This window comes from Onthophagus taurus, unplaced genomic scaffold (assembly GCF_036711975.1).
Source record: "Onthophagus taurus isolate NC unplaced genomic scaffold, IU_Otau_3.0 ScKx7SY_15, whole genome shotgun sequence".
Lineage (NCBI taxonomy): Eukaryota > Metazoa > Arthropoda > Insecta > Coleoptera > Scarabaeidae > Onthophagus > Onthophagus taurus.
In genome coordinates this window covers 1,021,601-1,049,309 of record NW_027248940.1, presented here as the reverse complement: position 1 = coordinate 1,049,309, position 27,709 = coordinate 1,021,601, and the positions used below count along the sequence as shown (strand labels likewise).

Sequence of the window (27,709 nt, the reverse complement as noted above, 5' to 3'; positions counted from 1 at the left end):
CGATCCATCGGCGTACCACCAAATCGGAATACAAGTCCTGAGTAAGTCTGTTTGCCAGTTTTCGTTATCACCTATCTGTCAACGAGTATTAGCTGTCGAGGTTAGATTCGGAAATATCTCTTTTTAAGTAACGTCGGGTCATAGATAATCGTAGGTAGATTATAAGGTTCTTTTTTTTTCATTGTCTATTTTTACTTGTTATTTTGTTAATATAGTTTAAGTGTGGTTAGAACACTTGTTTTTTGATTTTCCCCTTTTCCTGGCAGAGCCTTAGTGCAAGAACCCACGGTTCTGAAATAGTGACCGCGCGCTTGTCATTTAGTTTTGATTGATTCGCTAGGATCAATTAGGGGTCCTTCAGACTAAGAATTAGGAAGCGCGAAATACTGTTTCTGGTGGCAGCGGTATTACCAAAGGTTGAGACCGTTCAAAGGCGGCCTCACCACAACATCACTAACTTTACACCCGACTATACAATAACCAATCGGAATGACCTCTTAAACAAACTTGAAGACATGTCATTACCCAATAATTGTACAATGGTTTCCTTCGATGTTACTAATTTATATACAAATATACCAACTGATGAAACACTCAAGATACTGAAACAAATCCTAGATGAGAAGGTCACGAATGCAGAGGATAGTAGAAACATTTTCAATCTCTTTAAAATATGCATACAACAGAATTTTTGTTCATTTAATGATAAAATATACACATACACCAAGGGTCTTCCGATGGGATCTCCGCTCAGCGGATTGCTAGCTGACATATTCCTGAACAACATAGAAAAAGATTTCATTTGTAATGACATAAACCCATACAGAAATAATATAATATTATGGCAACGTAACGTGGACGATATTCTTGTTTTCATAAATACGAAGGAGGATACTATTATTGAAGGTTTACACACATACATAAATGAACTGCACAAAGACATAAAATTCACAATAGAAAAAGAACAAAACAACAGATTAAACTTTCTTGACATAACATTAGATAAAAATGAAAACCACCTTCAATACAAAATATATCGGAAACAAACACAGACAGATTTAATTATCCCACAAGACTCTCACCACGAATATACCCATAAAATGGCAGCATTTAGAGCCTATATAAATAGAGCTCTAAATACAAAATTAGATCAAACCGAAATAAATAGAGAGATAACAATAATTAAGCAGATTGGTGGAAATAACGGTTATGAACCAGAGATTATTGATAGAATGCTTAACAAACAAATTAACAGAAACGCTCCCAACAACATGACAACACTTAACAACCAACAAGAAACTCAAACCTTATCGTACAAATCTATAGAATATCAGGGGAACATTAACAGCAAACTAAAGAAAATCTTTTAGACCTACAACATGAAACTAACATCTAAAAGTAACAACACCATAGGACGAATGTTAACCAACAACAAAGACAGGATAAAGAAATTAAACAACAACGGAGTATATAAACTTGAATGCGGAACCTGTAATGCTACATATATAGAAGAGACTAAAAACTAAAAACACGGATAAATGAACACAAAACCCAAGACAGATCTAATTTCGGCAGACATTTGATCTTCAATAAAGACCACCAATTCAATGAAGAAGAAAACACCACGTTACTTCATTCCAAAAATAAGAGCAACTTACTCGAAATCCTCGAGAGTTACGAAATTAATAAATTCAAATATAATTATCCAGAGAAGATCTGCCTAAACGACCAGATCACAACCAATACACGAACAATATACACCTTTCTCAGAACACCATATACTCCCCCTAAAAAACCCCCAGACGAACGAGGAACTCAAGCTACTACCCTAGCTTGAGTTCCTCGCAACGTCTGGGCTCCTTGACTACCAACACCTCCTCTCTCTCCCAAAATTCCTACCTATTCCCATACCCCAAAAATTATCACACCATTCCCCCATCTTTATAATTGACATTTAATTTGTTTATCTTCGATCTCCCTTTTTGATTGTTACTAAAACACTACCTTGTGTCTATATCCTGTTGTCTTTGTGTCAATTATTTTGGTTTGTGATGTTCGATTTTTAATTTTTAACTTCTGAGTTTTTTAATTTTGAGTTTGTTCAATTCAGTGTTTAATGACCCAGTATGAACGAGGAACTCAAGCCACAGTAGCAGCTTGAGCTCGCAACATGCTGGGTTCCTTTGGCCACCTTTCTCTAAGCTCATTTATTTTATTATCTTTAATGAAGACATAACCTATAAAATTAAGTGAACACATGTATTTGTTGTAACTAATATTTTGTTCTTATTTCGTTGTAACTTTAGGCGTTCCTGAAGATGACTCTATGTTGAGTCGAAACCGGTAGAACATAAATATAACAATTATCCATTAAAAAAAGTGCAATTCTTTATTTTATTTTAATATTTTTTTATGTATAATTGAAAGGTGTAATAAAAACTATAGCATTCCATTTAAAATAACGAAGTTGTGGTCTACTTCCGGTAGACCGGAAGTGGTGGCCATCTTGAAAATATTTTAGATTGAAAGTTTAAAATGAACAACCCATGCTACCAAAATTTCAAACCTCTACGAATAGTGAAACATAAAAAAGTTCTAACGAACCAGTTACGTGAGACACCCTGTATAAAATATACAGGGTGTATCTGAATGACTGCAACAAACTTCAAGGGGTAATTCTTTAGTGAATTTTAAGGGTACTTTGATATATGAACCATAGGTGACTTCGGCTCCCCTAAGGAGCTACACCCCTCCAAAAATAGCGGAAAATTTTGGTTTAATTTCTTTTTCTCAAAAACCATAAACGCTAGGATAATGAAATTTGGGGAATATGTTTAACTCATAATAGGGCACGTTTTGACCCTATTTGTACTTTCAATCTACCCTTCTAAACTACTAAACGTAACCACCCCCGTTCAATTTATGCCTAGATTTTTTTTATGAAGATGATAAATACACTGGAAAAATTTCAGTTAGATAGATAAAACTATTCTAAAACTTTTTTGTCTCTCTGATGTTCTTCTAAAAATTAATAATTTCTGAGAAAAAAAATAATTAAGCAAACACTAACTGTTAAGCTGTAGGGTTGTTAATCGAAAGTTGGAATGAATTTTTATTGAAAAAATCTTAGTAGGCTTTGCAATCTTTGTCAGAAATATTTTTGACGTTTAAATATCAGTTGGTTTTCTTACTTTATTATTGTTTTATTTAAAATTTTGAAACGTCGAGTGAACGAGCGTAAATGCGATAGAACTTTATTCAAAAATTAATTTGAAAAACAATAATAATAGTAAGAAAAACTGACATTTAAACGTCAAAAATATTTCTGACAAAGGTTGCAAAGCCTACTAAGATTTTTTCATTAAAAATTCATTCCAACTTTTGATCGACAACCCCGTTGTTTAAAGAAAATTTTCGCAAAATGCAAAGGGGGTGGTTACGTTTAGTAGTTTAGAAGGGTAGGTTGAAAGTACAATAGGGTCAAAACGTGCCCTATTATGAGTTAAACATATTCCCCAAATTTCATTTTCCTAGCGTTTATGGTTTTCGAGAAAAAAAAATTAAACCAAAATTTTCCGCCATTTTTGAAGGGGTGTAGCTCCTTAGGGGAGCCGAAGTCGCCCATGGTTCATATATCAAAGTACTCTTAAAATTCACTAAAGAATCACCCCTTGAAGTTTGTTGCAGTCATTCAGATACACCCTGTATATACTTATGTATATACTTTTAGAGAAAGGATTTATTAAGTATAGTAATGATTATAATATGTTTCTCGGGTCTATTATTATGCCATATAATAGCGCAACGATTCACTACAGCGGTATGAATAACATAATATCTCATGAAACGTTTAATTGATATTAATCTGAGTTTGACGTTGTGACAGATTGGGAAGGTGTCCGAAACGATTTATAACATAAATTGGTATGAAGCCGATGTCTCAACTCGAAAAGACGTTTTAATTTTGCTCTCTATGAGCCAAAAAATCCTCGTAGTGGATTTACCTTTGTTTGGTAACTTATCCCATGAAGCTGCAGCAAATGTAAGTATTTAAGTGTTTAAAAATTGGAATTAAAAAAATATTTTTGAAGGGCTTCAACAAAGTTTACGTTTTGTACAATTGGATGTCAACAATTACGAAAAAAATTAAATAATTGTTAAGAAATTGGTACACGAAATAAAAATTAATTTCACTTCCGCACAAAAAGTGATTTTTATTTTCACCCCTAATCCAGAAAATGAATATTTCAACAACACATAGATATTTTTAAAATCGGTTGTTTCCATTAAAATGGCGATACTTTCTTCTATCATTACTGGAAATTTCATAAAGATATTTGAAAAATCGATTTGTTATGATTTTTTGAAATCGATTCAATAATTAACCTAAAAATAAAAAAGTGATGACACAAAAAATTTAATATCTCAAGAAGTAAAAAATATTTCGAAAAACTATTCTTTTCATCGAAAAGATTGTAGTTTTCTTTATAAATGGTGATAATTTCATAGCATTTCATTAAAACCCCGATTTTATACGATTTTTTAAATCAAATCGAAAATCTTTCATCTCCCTATAAAGTGAGAAAATGTATTGTTGTGTTTAAACATTTTTATCTCAAGAACGAAAAAACATTTTCAGAAACGGTTTTCTTTATTAGCAAGGTGACACTTTCTTCTATAATTACTGAAAATTGTAGAACGATTTCTTTAAAAATCGATTTTTTATGATTTTCTGAAAACGATTCTATTAACAACTCAAAAATCAAAAAGCGATGACACAAAAATTTTTATATCTTAAGAACTAAAAAATATTTTCAAAAACAGTCATTTTCATTAAAATGATTACAGTTTTCTCTATAAGTGGTGATAATTTTATAATGATTCAGTAAAATCAAAATTTTATACGATTATTTAAATCAAATCGAAAATTTTTCTTTTCTCGGTAAGGTGAGAAAATGTGTCGTTGTGTTTAAACATTTTTATCTCAAGAACGATAAAACATTTTCAAAAACGGTTTTCTTCATTAAAAAGGTTACACTTTCTTCTATAATTACTGAAACTATTATAATGATATCTTTAATAATCGATTTTTCATGATTTTTTGAAAACTATTCAATTAATAACACAAAAATAAAAAAGCGATGACACAAAAAAATTAATATCTCAAGAAATAATAAATATTTCGAAAAACGGCCCTTTTTATTAAAAAGATTATTGTTTTTTTTATAAGTGGCCATATTTTCATAGCGATTCATTAAAGCTTCGATTTTATATGATTTTTTAAATCAAATCGAAATTTTTTCTTATCCCTATGAAATAAGAAAATGTGTCGTGCTTAAATATTTTTATCTCGTAAACGAAAAAACATTTTCAGAAACGGTTTTCTTCATGAGCAACGTGACACTTTCTTCTATAATTCTTGGAAATTACCAGTTTTCCACAACCTCTTAAATTTTTTTATAGCGATTTAAGCAAATTATAAATTAAAAAGAAACAGAAATAAACCATGCGGCAAGAGGAGGGTTCCGTCCAATCTGAAAAAATGGTTACATACAGTACGTCGCGTCTTTATCTTACCTACATAAAGAAATAAAGGCGCGACGTCCTGTCACTGGAACACACCAGAGTTTTATAGCTTTTTTTTTAGGTGTAACACCATCTATTAATTTCATACTTATAGTTGTTATATTGTATAAGTTATTAATTGAATCCTTTTCAAAAAATAATAAAAATCGATTTTTAAAGATATCGTTATGAAACCTGTTTTTAAAAATATACATTCGTTCTTGAGATATTAATTGAAGGATTAAAATAAAACTCACTCTTTGTGCGGAAATAAAATTAATTTTTATTTCGTGTACCAATTTCTTAACAATTATTTAATTTTTTTCGTAATTGTCAACATCCAATTGTACAAAACGTAAACTTTGTTGTAGTCCTTCAAAAATATTTTTTTTAATTCCAATTTTTAACCACTTAAATACTTACTTACATTTGCTGCAGCTACATGGGATAAGCTACCAAAAAAAGGCAATTCCATCATGAGGACCTTTTGGCTCATAGAGAGCAAAATTAAAACATCTTTTCGAGTTGAGACATTGGCTTCATACCAGTTTATGTTATAAATCGTTTCGGACACCTTCCCAGCCTGTCACAACGTCAAAATCAGATTAATATCAATTAAACGTTTCATGAGCTATTATACATACCGCTGTTGTAAATCTTTGCGCGATTGTATGGGTTATTAGTAATGCCGAGAAGCCCGTTATAATTAATAATGCACTTAATAAATCCTTTCTCTAAAATATATAATATATACTTTATATATACAGGGTGATTCATTAGCTCTATGACAAACTTTGGCAGATGAAAGGTGATGCGATTGTAAGAAAAAAATGTTATATGAATATGGGTCCGATTCATTTTGATTAAAGAGTTACAAGCCTTTGAAAATTTTACACAGTTTAATAGGCAAATGAAAATGTAACATAAAAAATAAGTTTAAAAATTACAAAAATTGTTCGAAATGTCCGCCTTCAGCTTGAATGCACGCCTCACATCGACGAAGTAAAGATTCTATCACACGACGTATGATATTTGGATCATTCCGTATGCTATTAGCTGCATCTTGAATTCTGTCCAGTAGTTGCTGACGGGTAGTAATTTCTAGCTGCTTCATGTGTCCCCAGAAATAATAATCCAGCGGATTTAGATCTGGAGATCGTGGTGGCCAGACTACTGGACCTCCATTGCCAATCCATTTGTTTGGAAAATGTTCATGTAACCAAGCGATGACTTCTCTTCCTCGATGTGGTGGTGCACCATCGTGCTGATACCACATATTTTGAACGATGTTAAGTGGTACGTCGTCGATAAAATCGAAAAGGTTATGTTCCAAGAAATTTCTGTACATATTTGCATTTAAGCGTTCATTTATCACCCATACAGGTAGCAAAGAATTGTTAAAAATGTCACCCCAAACGTTTACACTAAACCGTTGCTGAAATCTTCCTGGTCTAATTGCATGTGGATTTTGCAAGGACCACACATGTTCGTTATGATAATTATTTATGCCGTCCCTAGTGAAACACGCTTTATCAGACCACAGAACTTGGGAAATGAAGTTATTATTTTGAGCATGTTGCTGAATAATCCAGTGGCAAAATGCACAAAAACATTTTGGCGATGAAACGGATGTAACATTTCTCGATTCAATACATGCCATACAAAACTTTGGGATATTTGTAACATGCTCGCTATACGCCGAGTACTAATTGAAGGGTCGTCAAGTACTAATTCAATAACACGTTCTTCATTTTGTACATTCACATCATGGGGACGAACGGAATGTAGTGGAGCGGGGTTAACTATTTCTCTCAGTCTGCGAAATGATGCACTAAACACTGTATGGGCAGGTTGATGTCTATTTGGAAACCTACGAAGGTATTCTCTTGCTGCTTGCCGAGCGTTTCCGTTACAAAGCCCGTATACAAAAATAATATCTGCATATTCTTCAGTCGTAAATAGTTATAAACTTTGAAATACAGAGAATAGAGTAAATTGAAATGTTTGACATAAAGAACTCAGTTTTGTTATCACAGCCAACTCTGTATTTGTGTTTCATAATTATTGTTGTGATTGTTGCAAATCTTTACTTCGTCGATGTGAAGCGTGCATTCAAGCTGAAGGAGGACATTTCGAACAATTTTTGTAATTTTTAAACTTATTTTTTATGTTACATTTTCATTTGCCTATTAAACTCTGTAAAATTTTTAAAGGCTTGTAACTCTTTAACCAAAATGAATCGGACCCATATTCATATAACATTTTTTCCTCAGAATCGCATCACCTTTCATCTGCCAAAGTTTGTCATAGAGCTAATGAATCACCCTGTATAAAATTAATTAATGATAATTAAGATGGAACCGTGGACGAGGCTGCCACTTATTTTTACGAAGTGCTATCTGACGCTTTTAAACTTTTCGTACCGCGCAAACGAGTCTTCGTACTCGGTTTTCCGTACTGGTTCTCAAAAGATACTATAAAAGTAATTCGTGAAAAACGTAAGATGCACAAGAAGTGGAAGCGGTATAGAAATCGCCTCGACTATTTAACTTTTTCCCTTTTGAGGGGTCGCTCAAAGTTCCTTATCGATCGTGATTATCGCAATTTTATTGTCAGTGCGGAGAGCAGTATACGGCATGATCCCAAAAGGTTTTGGTCATTTGTTAGAGCTAAGCGCGCGACAAGTGACTTGAATGCAGAGGTTGCGTTTGACGGTGTCACTGCTACCGATGGTGCACATATCTGCGACCTTTTTTATCGTTACTTCGGCTCAGTATTTAATGCTTCGCGGACCTCGAGCACCAGCAATGGCTCCCGTTGTGGTAGCCCACGTTTTTGCGACCTGTCTCTACAATTTGAGCAGGTTGAGATCTTGAAAGCTCTTAGAGCCGTTAACCCGTCCGGAGGGCCAGGTGGTGACGGTATACCTCCTATTATAATAAAAAATTGTTGTGAATCTCTTAGTGAACCGTTATCAATCCTGTTCAATAGATCTCTGAAAGACTGTGTCTTTCCGCTAGTCTGGAAGCGGACCTCTGTGGTGCCTATTTTTAAATCTGGCTGTAGAAGCTTGGTCGAAAACTACAGACCAATTTCTTTGTTGCCCATTTTTGGCAAGGTCCTTGAGAGCTTAATTTACAAGCCTATTTTTTACACTGTAAAAAATGTTTTGGACCCTCGACAACACGGTTTTTTTGCTGGTCGTACCTCAGGGAAGCATTCTTGGACCTCTGCTTTTTAATATTTATATTAATGACATATTTAAGTGTTTTAAACACGCTAACTGTTTAATGTATGCAGATGATCTAAAGATCTTCTGCCGCGTGTCAAATCCTAGAGATTGTTCTGCTCTTCAGCGTGATCTATACGAACTTGCTCAATATTGTTGCACAAACTTCATCACCATGAATTATAGTAGATGCTTTACAATTACTTTTACAAAAAAGCCTGGTCCCATACGCTTTGACTACCATCATTGGAGGGAAGTTGTTGAACAGGGTTACTTCTATAAGAGATTTGGGCGTGACGTTTGATAGTAAGCTATTATTCAGTGAGCACGTCGATTCGGTGGTTAGCAAGGCTTTTCGTACGCTTGGTTTCGTCATGAGATCGGCTGCTGATTTTACCGACGCTAATTCATTAATGACTCTCTATTATACGTATGTATTTAACATTTTGAATTATTGCACTGTTGTATGGAATCCACAATATAATATATTTGTGGAACGACTAGAGCGTGTCCAAAAGAGATTCGTTCGTTTTTTATGCTGGAAATCTCATACTACCTATGCTGACTACAACTCGGCGTGCCAATCTTTCCACTTGTTACGACTCGGCCAACGGCGACTTGCTAATGATATAATACTAGAATATAAAATAATTCATAATATTTATAAATCATCCTCGCTTACATCACTGATTAACTTCCACGTCCCGCCCAGATCGCTTCGTTTTGATTTTCTGTTCTTTACTACAACTCCGCGTACTAACTCCTATCAGCATTCGCCATTGCTGCGCTCTGCTCGCTCTGCTGACCGTCTTGCCATTGATATATTTGCGTACGATTCCTTAATCTCCTTTAAAAGAGCGACCCTTGCTGCTGTTGGGAACATGCCGTATATAGATTAATTTATATAGATTGATTTATACTTACAATTAGTTCTTGTCCTTTCACGTGCTGATTGTTAGATACCTCGGTTTTTTTCTTTTTTTTTCTGTTATTTTTGTTAAATTACTTATGCAATTTGAGATACTGATTTAAGTTTTTTTGTATAAATTCGGTGATGGACGCAGTTAAACAAATTGAATAAAATATTTTTACGGGTACTAAGAAGCTAATGAAGAAATTTTTGGTGGTTTGAAACACCCTAAAACATTAATTACACAATTAAAAAATTGTTAAATAAATTTTGAGATAATACCTGAAAATATTTTGTTGATACAAAACGATCGGTCGCAAAAGGCGATAGTTTCTTTTCTTATTTCTTGATAAATTTGTGTTACAAATCAATTCTTTAAGGATTTTAGTCCGGGTTATCAATAATTCGAACGAATAAACATAGAGTAGCGTGTAAAGAATAGCTGCGTTCAATACCACATTAATCGAATATATTTGAAATAACATTATTAAAAATATTATTCCCCTGTGCTCCAATTGAAACGGAACGTAATACTCAAGCATAGAGCAGTGCTTAGTGGTCATAAAATTAAAACATTTATTCTCGGCGAAACGAAACGTTTTCAACAAAGTTTTCATATTTTTCTCAAGAAATGTAACTCGTTTGGTTACATCATTATGATTGAAATCACTCAATAGATTAAGCATTTCGAATAAAGCATCTCGGTTCCTAAGTAATTGGATGTTATAAATGATAATGAGCAAAGACAAGGAAAGAAACTTAATGTTAAATAAGCATTTTGCAACGTCCTCCTTAAAATCTGAATAATATTAAAAGGAAAGTATCAAACAACATTTTTTTCTGTAAATACTCACTTAATATTTCTTTAAATATTGGGTGAATCCCCCAAATTATATTTAGAGTTGCTATGATAGCGGGTAGGAGTCCTCGAAATCCTCGCGAAATGGGCCAAGTTTTACATTTCAAAAAATATCCCTCCAAGAGGTAAAATCCCAGGTTTTTCGACATCTTCACTGAATCAAGTGATTAAACCTAATGTGATTAAGAAAGCAACGTTATAAACGCAACCATAATAATGGATTTCTTGGTAATGGATTTGTTAATGCATTTCTGAAATAATTAAGTTGAATCGGATAATGATTGTAACAAAAGAAATGGTATCTTAAGTACAAAACAATTTTTTCAAGAACGGTTCTTTTCATTAAAAAGGTGACATTTTCTTCTATAGTTACTGAAAATTGCATAATGATATCTTTAAAAATCGATTTTTTATAATTTTTTGAAATCGATTCAATAATTAACTTAAAAATAAAAAAGCCAATACACAAAAATCATCATTGCAAGTATGCAACCAATATTACAGTGCAATACGCATCATACGCAAATCACGTATTGCAATAAAAATACTGTGCAATACGTGATTTACGTATGATGCGTATAGCACTGTAATATTGGTTGCATACTTGCAATGATGATGTCGGATACGATAATTAATTAACACACTGTACATACAATATACGGGGTAGAATAGCGCTACCGACCAGGATCTTTCTGCCCGTGATTTTTGTAGGCGACGGCTTGTTTCAGTCCTCTCTGACGGCCAGGAGATTTTGGAAGAGAAGAGATGGATTGTTGAGAGGGCGGAGTAATCGAGGCGATATGAGCATGTGTTGGAAGGTGTTGGTAGGTAACTTCAGCATGGATTTGTCGGACAAAGATTGAAGGCGGGTATGGATAGGGGGGATATTGGTAAGTTGATATAGGAGTTCATTGCTAGGGTTAAAGAGGGGATTACGGGGGTTTCTAATTCGGGTGATGGATCGCAGTGCAGATCATTCCGCCACTTCCAGATGGTACTTCGTTCTTCTTGGTACGTCGCTTAGCAGTGTTGATCCATATTCTATGATGGGCCTGCATATGGTCTTGTAGATGTGTGAGGCACATGAGGTAGAGATTCCTCGACCACTGAACGAGAGGGATTTAAAGTGCCTTGGTACCTTGGTTGTGTGAGTGGAAAGCTTTAGCGTTCTGCCAAGTGTTATGCCAAGATAATTGTAGGTTAGTGAGACGAAGATTACCGTTGATTGGATTGTAATTGTGGGACAGGAAGCGCTGGGTGACAGGAATGGGGCAAAAAATTGTGTTTTTGTGGGATTGAGTACAATGCGCCATTTTCGAAACCAATTTTCCCTTTCATTTACGAGCATCTGCAGCTTACGGACAGAAGAAGCGACGTCCCTACTGTGCGAAAGCAATGTTGTGTCGTCATAAAATAGTGCGTATGTACTGAGGTTAAAAGCCTCTGGGTTGCCATTGTAATGATCGTGACAGAATAGATTGTATAGAGAGGGAGAGATAGGCGAACTCTGAAAAAAGCCTTGCTGAGAGGAGAAGCTGTGGGAGAAGTGGTTTTTCAACGTCACGATGGAGGAGCGATTCGACAGGAATTGATTTATCACGTTTAGAAGGTAGCATGACGTATTTAGCCTATCCAGTTTAAATAGCAATCCTTTGTGCCACACCGAGTCGAAAGCCTTTCGGACGTCCAGAAACACGGCTGCGGATTTCAGTTTTTCAAAACGTGCCGCCTGGAAGTTGGAAAGCAGAATAGTTAGTGGCTGGGACGTTGATTTTCCGGATTGGAAGTCACATTGGTAAGGTGGAATTTTCTTTGATACAGCAGTCAGAAGCTTGTTCTTCAAGTGCAGTGAGATGGGGCGGTAGTTTGCAAAAGTTAATTATTTTCCTGGTAAAGCCGTGGATGTTAAGATCTAGCCTTCTTAGCATAAAAAATCGATTTTTAAAGATATCATTATGCAATTTTCAGTCATTGTAGAAGAAAATGTCACCTTGTTAATGAAGAAACCCGTTTTTGAAAATGTTATTTTGTTGTCTAGATAAAAATGTTTAAAATCAACAATACATTTTCAATTTGTCAATTTGATTTAAAAAATTGCATAAAATAGAAGTTTTAATGAATCGCTATGAAAATATCACCACTTATAAAGGAAACTATAATCTTTTTAATGAAAAAAACCGTTTCTAAAAATACTTTTTATTTCTTGAGATATTAAATTTTTTGTGTCTTCGCCTTTTTATTTTTAGATTATATATTGAATAGTTTTCAAATAATTATAAAAAATCGATTTTTAAAGATATCATTATGAAATTTTCAGTAATTATAGAAGAAAGTGTCACCTTGTTAATGATGAAAACCTCTTTTGAAAATGTTTTTTCATTCTTGAGATAACAATGCTTAAACACAACGATGCATTTCCTCACTTTATAGGGAATATAAAGATATTCGACATGGTTTAAAAAATCGTATAGAATCGAAGTTTTAAAGAATCGCTATGAAATTATCACCATTTATAAAAAGAACTATAACCTTTCTAATAAAAAAGACCGTTTTTGAAACTTCTTTTTACTTCTTGAGATGTTCAATTTTTTGTGTCACCGCTTTTTTATTTTTAAATTATTTATCGAATCGATTTCAAAAAATTACAAAAAATCGATTTCTAAAGATATCATTATGCAATTTTCAGTAATTATAGAAGAAAGTGTTACTTTGTTTATGAAGAAAACTGCTTTTGAAGATGTTTTTTTCCGTCCTTTTGATAAAAATGTTTAAACACAACGAAACATCTCCTCACTTTATAAGGAAATGAAAAATTTTCGATTTTACTTAAAAAATCGTAAAAAATCAGGATTTTAATGAATCATTATGAAATTATCACCACTTATAAAGAAAATTATAATCTTTTTAATGAAAAAGACCGTTTTTGAAAATACTTTTTACTTCTTGAGATATTACATATTTTGTGTCATCGCTTTTTTATTTTTAAGTTATTTATTGAGTCGATTTCAAAAAATCATAAAAAATCGATTTTTAAAGATATCATAATAAAATTTGTAGTAATTATAGAAGGAAGTGTCACCTTGTTAATGAAGAAAACCGCTTTTGAAAACGTTGTTTCGTTCTTGAGATAAAAATGTTTAAACACAACGGATTTTCTCACTGTATAGGGAAATGAGAAATTATCAATTTGATATAAAAAAAATCGTATAAAATCGGGATTTTAATGAATCGTTATGAAATTATCACCACTTATAAAGAAAATTATAATCTTTTTAATGAAAAAGACCGTTTTTGAAAATACTTTTTACTTCTTGAGATATTACATATTTTGTGTCATCGCTTTTTTATTTTTAAGTTATTTATTGAGTCGATTTCAAAAAATCATAAAAAATCGATTTTTAAAGATATCATAATGAAATTTGTAGTAATTATAGAAGGGAGTGTCACCTTGTTAATGAAGAAAACCGCTTTTGAAAATGTTTTTTCGTTCTTGAGATAAAAATGTTTAAACACAACGATGCATTTTCTCACTGTATAGGGAAATGAGAAATTATCAATTTGATATAAAAAAAATCGTATAAAATCGGGATTTTAATGAATCGTTATGAAATTATCACCACTTATAAAGAAAATTATAATCTTTTTAATGAAAAAGACCGTTTTTGAAAATACTTTTTACTTCTTCAGATATTACATATTTTGTGTCATCGCTTTTTTATTTTTAAGTTATTTATTCAGTCGATTTCAAAAAATCATAAAAAATCGATTTTTAAAGATATCATAATGAAATTTGCAGTAATTATAGAAGAATGTGTCACCTTGTTAATGAAGAAAACCGCGTTTGAAAATGTTTTTTCGTTCTTGAGATAAAAATGTTTAAACACAACGATGCATTTTCTCACTGTATAGGGAAATGAAAAATTATCGATTTGATTTAAAAAAATCGTATAAAATCGGGATTTTAATGAATCGTTATGAAATTATCACCACTTATAAAGAAAATTATAATCTTTTTAATGAAAAAGACCGCTTTTGAAAATACTTTTTACTTCTTGAGATATTACATATTTTGTGTCATCGCTTTTTTATTTTTAAGTTATTTATTGAGTCGATTTCAAAAAATCATAAAAAATCGATTTTTAAAGTCTTCTCAGTCTTCTCAAGACATTTGCACGAGTCACGCATGCTCTTGCGTTTCTCGGCTTTAGCGTGTTTAATAGCAGTGATTTAATTAAATTTTAATTTACTACCTACGTGAACAATTTTCCTATATTTGGGGGTGTGATCACAACTATGGAAACGCAAGGTTCGGGGGCTTCGGCCTCGGAATCCGACCAGGACCCGGACGGTGAGTTCGGACTCCCTAATAAAAAACGCGGCCGCCCGAAAAAATACACACACACGGATCGTCCTCACAAAAAACAAAACACTAGCGGCAGTGATTCCGCATTTAAAGTTCCGCATCCACCTAAAAATAAAAATTCTTATCCACCGCAAACACCAACAATTTTTCGAACTCCACGTGCTCCAGCCGCTAACCGGTTCTCTGATCGCCCGCTTACGTACCAACAACAGACAAAAATCTACAACTCGGTGTTCTTCATAAAAACAAGTCTTCCGCTAAGCAGGATTCAGTTGTCCGAAATTTGGACGAAACACTCACTTAATCCACGCGACATTATAATAAAAACAAAGGAGGGCTTTATTATTAAATCGGAAAACTCCAAACCACAACAAACCATCAATTTAAATCTACTAAAAAATCAAAATATTATCTCAGAGTTTTCTGAATCAAGAAATTTTACACCATCTATTAAAAAAATTCCATCGGCCTCATACTCTGCAGTTATTGCTTCCGTTGATCTTGAAATTACAGATCAAGAAATTAGCGAACATCTGAACTCGCTTAATATATCACACAGATACTGTAAAAGAATTATCTCAAAAGCCACAGATAAGCCCACCTATAAAATTAGGATAATTTCCGGGTGTGTCGACTCCTATCAAAAGCTTCTGCAAGCGGGAGTATTCTTCAAAAACAACCACTTTCCAGTGTTTGAAAGCCGCGCTCCACCGCCAATGCCGATCCCGTGTAGTAGATGCGACGAATTTTCCCATACCTCAGACAAATGCACTGCCACAGTGCAGTGCTCAAAATGCCTCGGCCCACATAGTACCACTAAATGCACCTCACAGCTACCGGAGAAATGCAAATCCTGCGGCCTGGAGGGACACAGTGCCTGGTCACTAAAATGCAAGAACCGCCCCACAGCTCCCATACGAGGAGTCCCTAACGTTCGAATAAAATCGGCTAATAAAAAATCTGACCAAATTTCTACAAAAACAAAAGAAACACGCATACATAAACCAATCACCATTCACGACCACATTATTGATACCTACCTCTCAAAAATTAACTCACCCAAACCACGCGATCGTCAAGAGCTTATCAATTCCCTCAAACGGAAATTTGTAGAAAACTACCAAATCGATACGATTGTCGCATTCTCTGGAAGTTACATGTACGTTATCATGATTGATCTCCAGGACACCTCTAAGCCATCTCCTACAGAACCTATCCACGGCTACCAATCCTCGATTCCGCAAGATCAACAATGACCAGCATAAAATTATTGTACGCAAACATCAACAGCTACCACCCGAAATCACACCTGATCGGAAACTACATCATTGAGAATCACATCCGTTGCGCAATGTTTGTGGAAACAAAATCGAAGTCTTCCATCACATTTAGAAACTGGACGTCAATCCAAAACCACGGCAATGTTATAAATAGAGGAGTCAGAGGAGGAGCGGTGGCTATGGGCCACCCCACGATACAATTGGGAAAATCCAACCCCCCCGCAATCAACTCTCCATTAAATAATGCACTTCATTTTTGCATCACTATCGGGACAGACTTAATACATGTTTTCTTAATTTATATCCACCCGTTTAGTAAAATTGAAGAATCCATATTTAACATGGCCTCACTGCACGACAAATGTCTCATAATTGGTGACTTCAATCCGAATCCAACCAAAAGGAAACACATAAGACATTTCCTGAATATGTCCAATTTCGTACAAATCACGACTCCTCCCACGTACGTTATGGAAAACAATCCGAACTCTACTCCTGATCTACTGTTCTGCACAAGAAACATCCGCGGTCTAATTACACAGGTAGAAGTTGTTCCGGATTTATGCTCCGATCACTTGGGCATTTTAGTTTATGTCAACGTCACAACCAACGTACCTAAACCTGTTCCGACTTTAATTAAAAACTATAAGCTTTGCGACATGGAGACAGTTAACTCAATAATGAAAGACTTCATAGAAGCACATCAGACAATCACAGTTGACACGATCTCAAGGTTTAACAAATGTCTTAAGGAGTCAATAGACAAAGCGAGCCCATCCAGAACCACCAAACACTACAGTTTTCCGCTACCTCCATTTATTATCAGACTCATCAAGGAGAAAAGACGCCTATATCGAGACTTCAGGGTATATGAAGTGCCTGAGTTGAAAAAGAAGTTTAATGAGTTCAACAAAAAGATACAGAAACTAATTCAGCAATACAGAACGGAAAAGTACATGGAAGCCTGTGACAAAATAAAAATGTGTAAAGGAAGAAACTATTGGCACGAAATTCGAAAACTATCAAGATACCAAAAGACACCTGGAACGGAGGAGCTCATTGATCCTACCGATGGCGGTGTGCACTCCAACCCTGAAGAGATTGTCAACATACACGCTGACTATCTAGAAGGTGTATTCACCTTTACCGAGGATGTTTCGTTTTGTTCCCACAATAAAAGCATTATAGATAATTGGTACGAATCCGCATTTTTGACACCGTTCGAGACACCCGAAGATGCTCTCATGTTGGAAGACGAATATTTTACTCTTCTTGGACAGGGAAAAGATACCGCTCCCGGCTATGATAACATCACAAGGAAACTGCTTAGAAGTCTAGATCTTAACATCCATGGCTTTATCAGAAAAATAATTAACTTTTGCCTTACGACTCAGCATTTCCCGCGCGACTGGAAGACGTCAATTATTACGTGTATTCCCAAGAAGGATTCTTCTCTATCTGATCCAGCCAACTATCGCCCCATTTCACTGCTCCCCGTAATTGGAAAACTCTTCGAGACGCACTTGAAGAACAAGCTCCTGGTTGCGGTATCAAAGAAAATTCCGCCTTACCAATTTGGCTTCCAATCCGGCAAATCAACGTCCCAGCCACTAACTATTCTGGTTTCCAACTTCCAGGCGGCACGTTTTGTAAAACTGAAATCTGCAGCAGTGTTTCTGGACGTCCGAAAGGCCTTTGACTCCGTGTGGCACAAAGGATTGCTGTTTAAACTGGATAAGCTAAAAACGCCATACTATCTTCTAACCCTGATAAACCAATTCCTGTCGAATCGCTCCTCCATCGTGAAGTTGAAAAATCACTCCTCCCACAGCTTCTCCGCTCAGCAAGGCCTTCCTCAGGGTTCGCCTATCTCTCCCTCTCTATACAATCTATTCTGCCACGATCTTTACAACGACAACCCTGACGCCTTTAACCTCACTGCATACGCACTACTTTATGCCGATGACACAGCATTGGTCTCGCACAGTAAGGATATCACTTCCTCCGTCCGTAAGCTGCAGACGCTCATAAACGAAACGGAAAATTGGTTCCGAAAATGGCGCATCCTACTCAATCCCACAAAAACACAATTTTTTGTCCCATTCCTTTCACCCCGCGCTCCCTCTCCCACAATTACAATACAATCAACGGCAATCTCTGTCTCACCAACCTGCAAGTATCTTGGCATAACACTTGACAGAACGCTTAAGTTTTCCACTCATGCAACCAAGGTGAAGATGAAAGTAAAGACACGCGCCAAACACTTTAAATCCCTCTCGTTCAGAGGTCGTGGAATCTCTACCTCATGTGCCTCGCACATCTACAAGACCATATGCAGGCCCATCATAGAATATGGATCAATACTGTTAAGCGACGCACCAAGAAAAACGAAGTACCACCTGGAAGTAGCGGAAAGATCTGCACTGAGATCCATCACCCGAATTAGGAACCCCCGTAATCCCCTCTTTAACCCTAGCAATGATCTGCTATACCAACTTACCGATATCCCCCCTATCCATACCCGCCTTCAATCTTTGTCCGATAAATCCATCCTAAATTTTCCTACCAACGCCTTGCAACACACGCTTATATCGCCTCGATTACTCCACCCTCGCAACAATCCACCTCTTCTCTTCCAAAAACTCCTGGCCGTCAGAGAAGACTGAAACAAGCCGCCGACTACAAAAATCACGGGCAGAAAGACCCTGGTCGGTAGCCCTATTCTCACCCCTTCACTTTTTTATTTTTGTTATATACACATATTATAGATATTTATATTGTTATTCTTATTTTTTTTTATGTAGTGGGTACTGAATAAAATTTGTTTTTCTTCTTCGATTTTTAAAGATATCATAATGAAATTTGCAGTAATTATAGAAGGAAGTGTCACCTTGTTAATGAAGAAAACCGCTTTTGAAAACGTTGTTTCGTTCTTGAGATAAAAATGTTTAAACACAACGGATTTTCTCACTGTATAGGGAAATGAGAAATTATCAATTTGATTTAAAAAAATCGTATAAAATCGGGATTTTAATGAATCGTTATGAAATTATCACCACTTATAAAGAAAATTATAATCTTTTTAATGAAAAAGACCGTTTTTGAAAATACTGTTTACTTCTTGAGATATTACATATTTTGTGTCATCGCTTTTTTATTTTTAAGTTATTTATTGAGTCGATTTCAAAAAATCATAAAAAATCGATTTTTAAAGATATCATAATGAAATTTGCAGTAATTATAGAAGGAAGTGTCACCTTGTTAATGAAGAAAACCGCTTTTGAAAATGTTTTTTCGTTCTTGAGATAAAAATGTTTAAACACAACGATGCATTTTCCACTGTATAGGGAAATGAAAAATTATCGATTTGATTTAAAAAAATCGTATAAAATCGGGATTTTAATGAATCGTTATGAAATTATCACCACTTATAAAGAAAATTATAATATTTTTAATGAAAAAGACCGTTTTTGAAAATACTTTTTACTTCTTGAGATATTACATATTTTGTGTCATCGCTTTTTTATTTTTAAGTTATTTATTGAGTCGATTTCAAAAAATCATAAAAAATCGATTTTTAAAGATATCATAATGAAATTTGCAGTAATTATAGAAGGAAGTGTCACCTTGTTAATGAAGAAAACCGCTTTTGAAAATGTTTTTTCCTTCTTGAGATAAAAATGTTTAAACACCACGATGCATTTTCTCACTGTATAGGGAAATGAAAAATTATCGATTTGATTTAAAAAAATCGTATAAAATCGGGATTTTAATGAATCGTTATGAAATTATCACCACTTATAAAGAAAATTATAATCTTTTTCATGAAAAAGACCGTTTTTGAAAATACTTTTTACTTCTTGAGATATTACATATTTTGTGTCATCGCTTTTTTATTTTTAAGTTATTTATTGAGTCGATTTCAAAAAATCATAAAAAATCGATTTTTAAAGATATCATAATGAAATTTGCAGTAATTATAGAAGGAAGTGTCACCTTGTTAATGAAGAAAACCGCTTTTGAAAATGTTTTTTCGTTCTTGAGATAAAAATGTTTAAACACAACGATGCATTTTCTCACTGTATAGGGAAATGAAAAATTATCGATTTGATTTAAAAAATCGTATAAAATCGGGATTTTAATGAATCGTTATGAAATTATCACCACTTATAAAGAAAATTATAATCTTTTTAATTAAAAAGACCGTTTTTGAAAATACTTTTTACTTCTTGAGATATCACATATTTTGTGTCATCGCTTTTTTATTTTTAAGTTATTTATTGAGTCGATTTCAAAAAATCATAAAAAATCGATTTTTAAAGATATCATAATAAAATTTGTAGTAATTATAGAAGGAAGTGTCACCTTGTTAATGAAGAAAACCGCTTTTGAAAACGTTGTTTCGTTCTTGAGATAAAAATGTTTAAACACACCGATGCATTTTCTCACTGTATAGGGAAATGAAAAATTATCGATTTGATTTAAAAAAATCGTATAAAATCGGGATTTTAATGAATCGTTATGAAATTATCACCACTTATAAAGAAAATTATAATCTATTTAATGAAAAAGACCGTTTTTGAAAATACTTTTTATTTCTTGAGATATTACATAATTTGTGTCATCGCTTTTTTATTTTTAAGTTATTTATTGAGTCGATTTCAAAAAGTCATAAAAAATCGATTTTTAAAGATATCATAATGAAATTTGCAGTAATTATAGAAGGAAGTGTCACCTTGTTAATGAAGAAAACCGCTTTTGAAAATGTTTTTTCGTTCTTGAGATAAAAATGTTTAAACACAACGATGCATTTTCTCACTGTATAGGGAAATGAAAAATTATCGATTTGATTTAAAAAAATCGTATAAAATCGGCATTTTAATGAATCGTTATGAAATTATCACCACTTATAAAGAAAATTATAATCTTTTTAATGAAAAAGACCGTTTTTGAAAATACTTTTTACTTCTTGAGATATTACATATTTTGTGTCATCGCTTTGTTATTTTTAAGTTATTTATTGAGTCGATTTCAAAAAATCATAAAAAATCGATTTTTAAAGATATCATAATGAAATTTGCAGTAATTATAGAAGGAAGTGTCACCTTGTTAATGAAGAAAACCTCTTTTGAAAATGTTTTCTGATTCTTGAGATAACAATGTTTAAACACAACGATGCATTTCCTCACTTAATAGGGAAATAAAAAATTTTCGATTTTACTTAAAAAATCGTAAAAAATCAGGATTTTAATGAATCGCTATGAAATTATCACCACTTATAAAGAAAATTATAATCTTTTTAATGAAAAAGACGGTTTTTGAAAATACTTTTTACTTCTTGAGATATTACATATTTTGTGTCATCGCTTTCTTATTTTTAAGTTATTTATTGAGTCGATTTCAAAAAATCATAAAAAATCGATGTCTAAAGATATCATAATGAAATTTGTAGTAATTATAGAAGGAAGTGTCACCTTGTTAATGAAGAAACCCGCTTTTGAAAATGTTTTTTCGTTCTTGAGATAAAAATGTTTAAACACAACGATGCATTTTCTCACTGTATAGGGAAATGAAAAATTATCGATTTGATTTAAAAAAATCGTATAAAATCGGGATTTTAATGAATCGTTATGAAATTATCACCACTTATAAAGAAAATTATAATCTTTTTAATGAAAAAGACCGTTTTTGAAAATACTTTTTACTTCTTGAGATATTACATATTTTGTGTCATCGCTTTTTTATTTTTAAGTTATTTATTCAGTCGATTTCAAAAAATCATAAAAATTCGATTTTTAAACATATCATAATGAAATTTGCAGTAATTATAGAAGAAAGTGTTACCTTGTTAATGAAGAAAACCGCTTTTGAAAATGTTTTTTCGTTCTTGAGATAAAAATGTTTAAACACAACGATGCATTTTCTCACTGTATAGGGAAATGAAAAATTATCGATTTGATTTAAAAAAATCGTATAAAATCGGGATTTTAATGAATCGTTATGAAATTATCACCACTTATAAAGAAAATTATAATCTTTTTAAAGAAAAAGACCGTTTTTGAAAATACTTTTTACTTCTTGAGATATTACATATTTTGTGTCATCGCTTTTTTATTTTTAAGTTATTTATTGACTCGATTTCAAAAAATCATAAAAAATCGATTTTTAAAGATATCATAATGAAATTTGCAGTAATTATAGAAGGAAGTGTCACCTTGTTAATGAAGAAACCCGCTTTTGAAAATGTTTTTTCGTTCTTGAGATAAAAATGTTTAAACACAACGATGCATTTTCTCACTGTATAGGGAAATGAGAAATTATCGATTTGATTTAAAAAAATCGTATAAAATCGGGATTTTAATGAATCGTTATGAAATTATCACCACTTATAAAGAAAATTATAATCTTTTTAATGAAAAAGACCGTTTTTGAAAATACTTTTTACTTCTTGAGATATTACATATTTTGTGTCATCGCTTTTTTATTTTTAAGTTATTTATTGAGTCGATTTCAAAAAATCATAAAAAATCGATTTTTAAAGATATCATAATGAAATTTGCAGTAATTATAGAAGAAAGTGTCACCTTATTAATGAAGAAAACCGTTTTTGAAAATATTTTTTCGTTTTATGAGATAAAAATGTTTAAACACAACGATGCATTTTCTCACTGTGTAGGGAAATGAAAAATTATCGATTTGAATTAAAAAAATCGTATAAAATCGTGATTTTAATGAATCGTTATGAAATTATCACCACTTATAAAGAAAATTATAATCTTTTTAATGAAACAGACCGTTTTTGAAAATACTTTTTACTTCTTGAGATATTACATATTATGTGTCATCGCTTTTTTATTTTTAAGTTATTTATTGAGTCAATTTCAAAAAATCATAATAAATCGATTTTTAAAGATATCATATTGAAATTTGTAGTAATTATAGAAGGAAGTGTCACCTTGTTAATGAAGAAAACCGCGTTTGAAAATGTTTTTTCGTTCTTGAGATAAAAATGTTTAAACACAACGATACATTTTCTCACTGTATAGGGAAATTAAAAATTATCGATTTGATTTAAAAAAATCGTATAAAATCGGGATTTTAATGAATCGCTATGAAATTATCACCACTTATAAAGGAAATTATAATCTTTTTAATGAAACAGACCGTTTTTGAAAATACTTTTTACTTCTTGAGATTTTACATATTGTGTGTCATCGCTTTTTTATTTTTAAGTTATTTATTAAGTCAATTTCAAAAAATCATAAAAAATCGATTTTTAAAGATATCATAATGAAATTTGTAGTAATTATAGAAGGAAGTGTCACCTTGTTAATGAAGAAAACCGCTTTTGAAAATGTTTTTTCGTTCTTGAGATAAAAATGATTAACACAACGATGCATTTTCTCACTGTATAGGGAAATGAAAAATTATCGATTAGATTTAAAAAAATCGTATAAAATCGGGATTTTAATGAATCGTTATGAAATTATCACCACTTATAAAGAAAATTATAATCTTTTTAATGAAAAAGACCGTTTTTGAAAATACTTTTTACTTCTTGAGATATTACATATTTTGTGTCATCGCTTTTTTATTTTTAAGTTATTTATTGAGTCGATTTCAAAAAATCATAAAAAATCGATTTTTAAAGATATCATAATGAAATTTGCAGTAATTATAGAAGAAAGTGTCACCTTATTAATGAAGAAAACCGTTTTTGAAAATATTTTTTCGTTTTATGAGATAAAAATGTTTAAACACAACGATGCATTTTCTCACTGTGTAGGGAAATGAAAAATTATCGATTTGAATTAAAAAAATCGTATAAAATCGTGATTTTAATGAATCGTTATGAAATTATCACCACTTATAAAGAAAATTATAATCTTTTTAATGAAACAGACCGTTTTTGAAAATACTTTTTACTTCTTGAGATATTACATATTATGTGTCATCGCTTTTTTATTTTTAAGTTATTTATTGAGTCAATTTCAAAAAATCATAATAAATCGATTTTTAAAGATATCATATTGAAATTTGTAGTAATTATAGAAGGAAGTGTCACCTTGTTAATGAAGAAAACCGCGTTTGAAAATGTTTTTTCGTTCTTGAGATAAAAATGTTTAAACACAACGATACATTTTCTCACTGTATAGGGAAATTAAAAATTATCGATTTGATTTAAAAAAATCGTATAAAATCGGGATTTTAATGAATCGCTATGAAATTATCACCACTTATAAAGGAAATTATAATCTTTTTAATGAAACAGACCGTTTTTGAAAATACTTTTTACTTCTTGAGATATTACATATTTTGTGTCATCGCTTTTTTATTTTTAAGTTATTTATGAGTCGATTTCAAAAAATCATAAAAAATCGATTTTTAAAGATATCATAATGAAATTTGCAGTAATTATAGAAGGAAGTGTCACCTTGTTAATGAAGATAACCACTTTTGAAAATGTTTTTTCGTTCTTGAGATAAAAATGTTTAAACACAACGGATTTTCTCACTGTATAGGGAAATGAGAAATTATCAATTTGATTTAAAAAAATCGTATAAAATCGGGATTTTAATGAATCGTTATGAAATTATCACCATTTAAAAAGAAAGCTATAATCTTTTTAATGAAAGAGACCGTTTTTGAAAATACTTTTTACTTCTTGAGATATTACATATTTTGTGTCATCGCTTTTTTATTTTTAAGTTATTTATGAGTCGATTTCAAAAAATCATAAAAAATCGATTTTTAAAGATATCTTAATGAAATTTGCAGTAATTATAGAAGGAAGTGTCACCTTGTTAATGAAGAAAACCGCTTTTGAAAATGTTTTTTCGTTCTTGAGATAAAAATGTTTAAACACAACGATACATTTTCTCACTGTATAGGGAAATGAGAAATTATCGATTTGATTTAAAAAAATCGTATAAAATCGGGATTTTAATGAATCGCTATGAAATTATCACCACTTATAAAGGAAATTATAATCTTTTTAATGAAAAAGACCGTTTTTGAAAATATTTTTTATTTCTTGAGATATTACATATTTTGTGTCATCGCTTTTTTATTTTTAAGTTATTTATTGAGTCGATTTCAAAAAATCATAAAAAATCGATTTTTAAAGATATCATAATAAAATTTGTAGTAATTATAGAAGGAAGTGTCACCTTGTTAACGAAGAAAACCGCTTTTGAAAATGTTTTTTCGTTCTTGAGATAAAAATGTTTAAACACAACGATGCATTTTCTCACTGTATAGGGAAATGAGAAATTATCGATTTGATTTAAAAAAATCGTATAAAATCGGGATTTTAATGAATCGTTATGAAATTATCACCACTTATAAAGGAAATTATAATCTTTTTAATAAAAAAGATCGTTTTTGAAAATACTTTTTACTTCTTGAGATATTACATATTTTGTGTCATCGCTGTTTTATTTTTAAGTTATTTATTGAGTCGATTTCAAAAAATCATAAGAAATCGATTTTTAAAGATATCATAATGAAATTTGTAGTAATTATAGAAGGAAGTGTCACCTTGTTAATGAAGAAAACCGCTTTTGAAAATGTTTTTTCGTTCTTGAGATAAAAATGTTTAAACACAACGATGCATTTTCTCACTGTATAGGGAAATGAAAAATTATCGATTTGATTTAAAAAAATCGTATAAAATCGGGATTTTAATGAATCGTTATGAAATTATCACCACTTATAAAGAAAATTATAATCTTTTTAATGAAAAAGACCGTTTTTGAAAATCATTTTTCGTTTTTGAGATATTTATATTCGAAATTAGTGGTTAAAATAAAAATCACTTTTTGTGCGGAAATAAAATAAATTTTTATTTCGTGTACCAATTTCTTAACAATTATTTAATTTTTTCGTAATTGTCAACATCCAATTGTACAAAGCGTAAACTTTGTTGAAGTCCTTCAAAAATATTTTTTTTAATTCCAATTTTAAACACTTAACTACTTACTTTTGCTGCAGCTACATGGGATAAGCTACCAAATAAAGGCAATTCCACCATGAGGATCTTTTGGGTCATAGAGAGCAAAATTAAAACGTCTTTTCGAGTTGAGACATCGGCTTCATACCAGTTTATGTTATAAGTCGTTTCGGACACCTTCCCAGCCTACCACAACATCAAAATCTAAATAATATTAATTAAACGTTTCATGAGACATTATTCATACCGCTGTTGTAAACCTTTGCCCGATTGTATGGCTTATTAATAATGCCGAGAAGCTCATTATAATCAATAATACACTTAATAAATCCTTTCTCTAAAATATATAATATATATTTTATATATGTACAATTAATTAATGATAATTAAGAATCACAAACCAAAGCAAAGTCGGTGATTGACGCAGTTAAACAAATTGAATGAAACATTTTTACGGGTACTAAGAAGTTAATGAAGAAATTTTTGGTGATTTGGAACACCCTAAAACATTAATTACGTAATTAAAAAATTATTAAATAAATTTTCAGGTAATACCTGAAAAAATCTTGTTGATACAAAACGATCGGTCGTAAAATGCGATAGTTTCTTTTCTTATTTTTTGATAAATGTATGTTAGAAATCAATTCTTGAAGGATTTCAGTCCGGGCGATCAATAATTCGAACGAATAAACATAGAGTAGCGTGTAAAGAATAGCTGCGTTCAATACAACATTAATCGAATATATTTGAAATAATATTATTAAAAATATTATTCCCCTGTGCTCCAATTGAAACGGAACGTAATACTCAAACATAAAGCAGTGTTTAGTGATCATAAAATTAATACATTTATTCTTCCACATAACGTAATACGAAATGACGTTTGCAGAAATAAACGCGACGAAACGAAACGTTTTCAACAAAGATTCCATATTTTTCTCAAGAAATGTAACTCGTTTGGTTACATCATTATGATTGAAATCACTTAATAGATTAAGCATTTCGAATAAAGCATCTCGGTTCCTAAGCAGTTGGATGTTATAAGTGATAATGAGCCCAGCCAATGAAAGAAACTTAATGTTAAATAAGCATTTTGAAACGTCCTCCTTAAAATCTGAAAAATATTAAAAAGAAAGTATCAAACAAAATTTTTTTCTGTTAATACTCACTTGATATTTCCTTAAATATTGGGCGAATCCCCAAAATTATATTTAGAGTTATTATGATAGCGGGTAAGAGTCCACGAAATCCTCGCGAAATGGGCCAAGTTTTACATTTCAAACAATATCTCTTTAAATGGTAAAAACCGAGGTCTTTCGACATCTTCACTGAATTAAGTTATTAAGGGTAATGTGATTAAGAAAGCAACGTTATAAACGCAACCATAATAATGGATTTCTTGGTAATGGATTTGTTAATGCATCTCTGAAATAATTAAGTTGTATCGGATAATGATTGTAACAAAACAAATGGTATCTTAAGAACAATAAAATTTTTTCAAAGACGGTTCGTTTCATTAAAAAGGTGACATTTTCTTCTATAATTGCTGAA

At 31.9% G+C, this 27,709-nt stretch overlaps 1 protein-coding gene and 1 long non-coding RNA gene across 2 annotated transcripts; both read right to left on the bottom strand.

The window, feature by feature from the left end:
- Window positions 1-9,041: 9,041 nt before the first annotated feature.
- Window positions 9,042-9,827, bottom strand: LOC139432396 (uncharacterized). The gene is made up of 3 exons (XR_011642206.1): window positions 9,719-9,827; window positions 9,477-9,664; window positions 9,042-9,415 (listed from the first exon to the last, which is right to left on the bottom strand). It is a non-coding gene; the product is annotated as an uncharacterized lncRNA (long non-coding RNA).
- A 16,243-nt stretch (window positions 9,828-26,070) lies between these two features.
- LOC111422240 (odorant receptor 85b-like) lies at window positions 26,071-27,276 on the bottom strand. The gene is made up of 5 exons (XM_023055438.2): window positions 26,714-27,276; window positions 26,560-26,659; window positions 26,406-26,495; window positions 26,189-26,344; window positions 26,071-26,139 (listed from the first exon to the last, which is right to left on the bottom strand). Exons 1-5 carry the CDS (start codon window positions 27,157-27,159, stop codon window positions 26,071-26,073), a joined length of 861 nt encoding a protein of 286 aa, XP_022911206.2. The 5' UTR covers window positions 27,160-27,276.
- Between the last annotated feature and the right edge of the window lie 433 nt (window positions 27,277-27,709).

Excerpts from the sequence above, each read along its gene's own strand:
- LOC111422240 (XM_023055438.2), bottom strand. The coding sequence starts at position 27,159 with ATGCTTAATCTATTAAGTGATTTCAATCATAATGATGTAACCAAACGA. Across the intron at positions 26,660-26,713 it reads TATCAACAAGATTTTTTCAG|GGTGTTCCAAATCACCAAAA; the intron begins GTATTACCTGAA and ends TTAATGTTTTAG. Across the intron at positions 26,496-26,559 it reads CAATCACCGACTTTGCTTTG|AGAAAGGATTTATTAAGTGT; the intron begins GTTTGTGATTCT and ends TATATATTTTAG.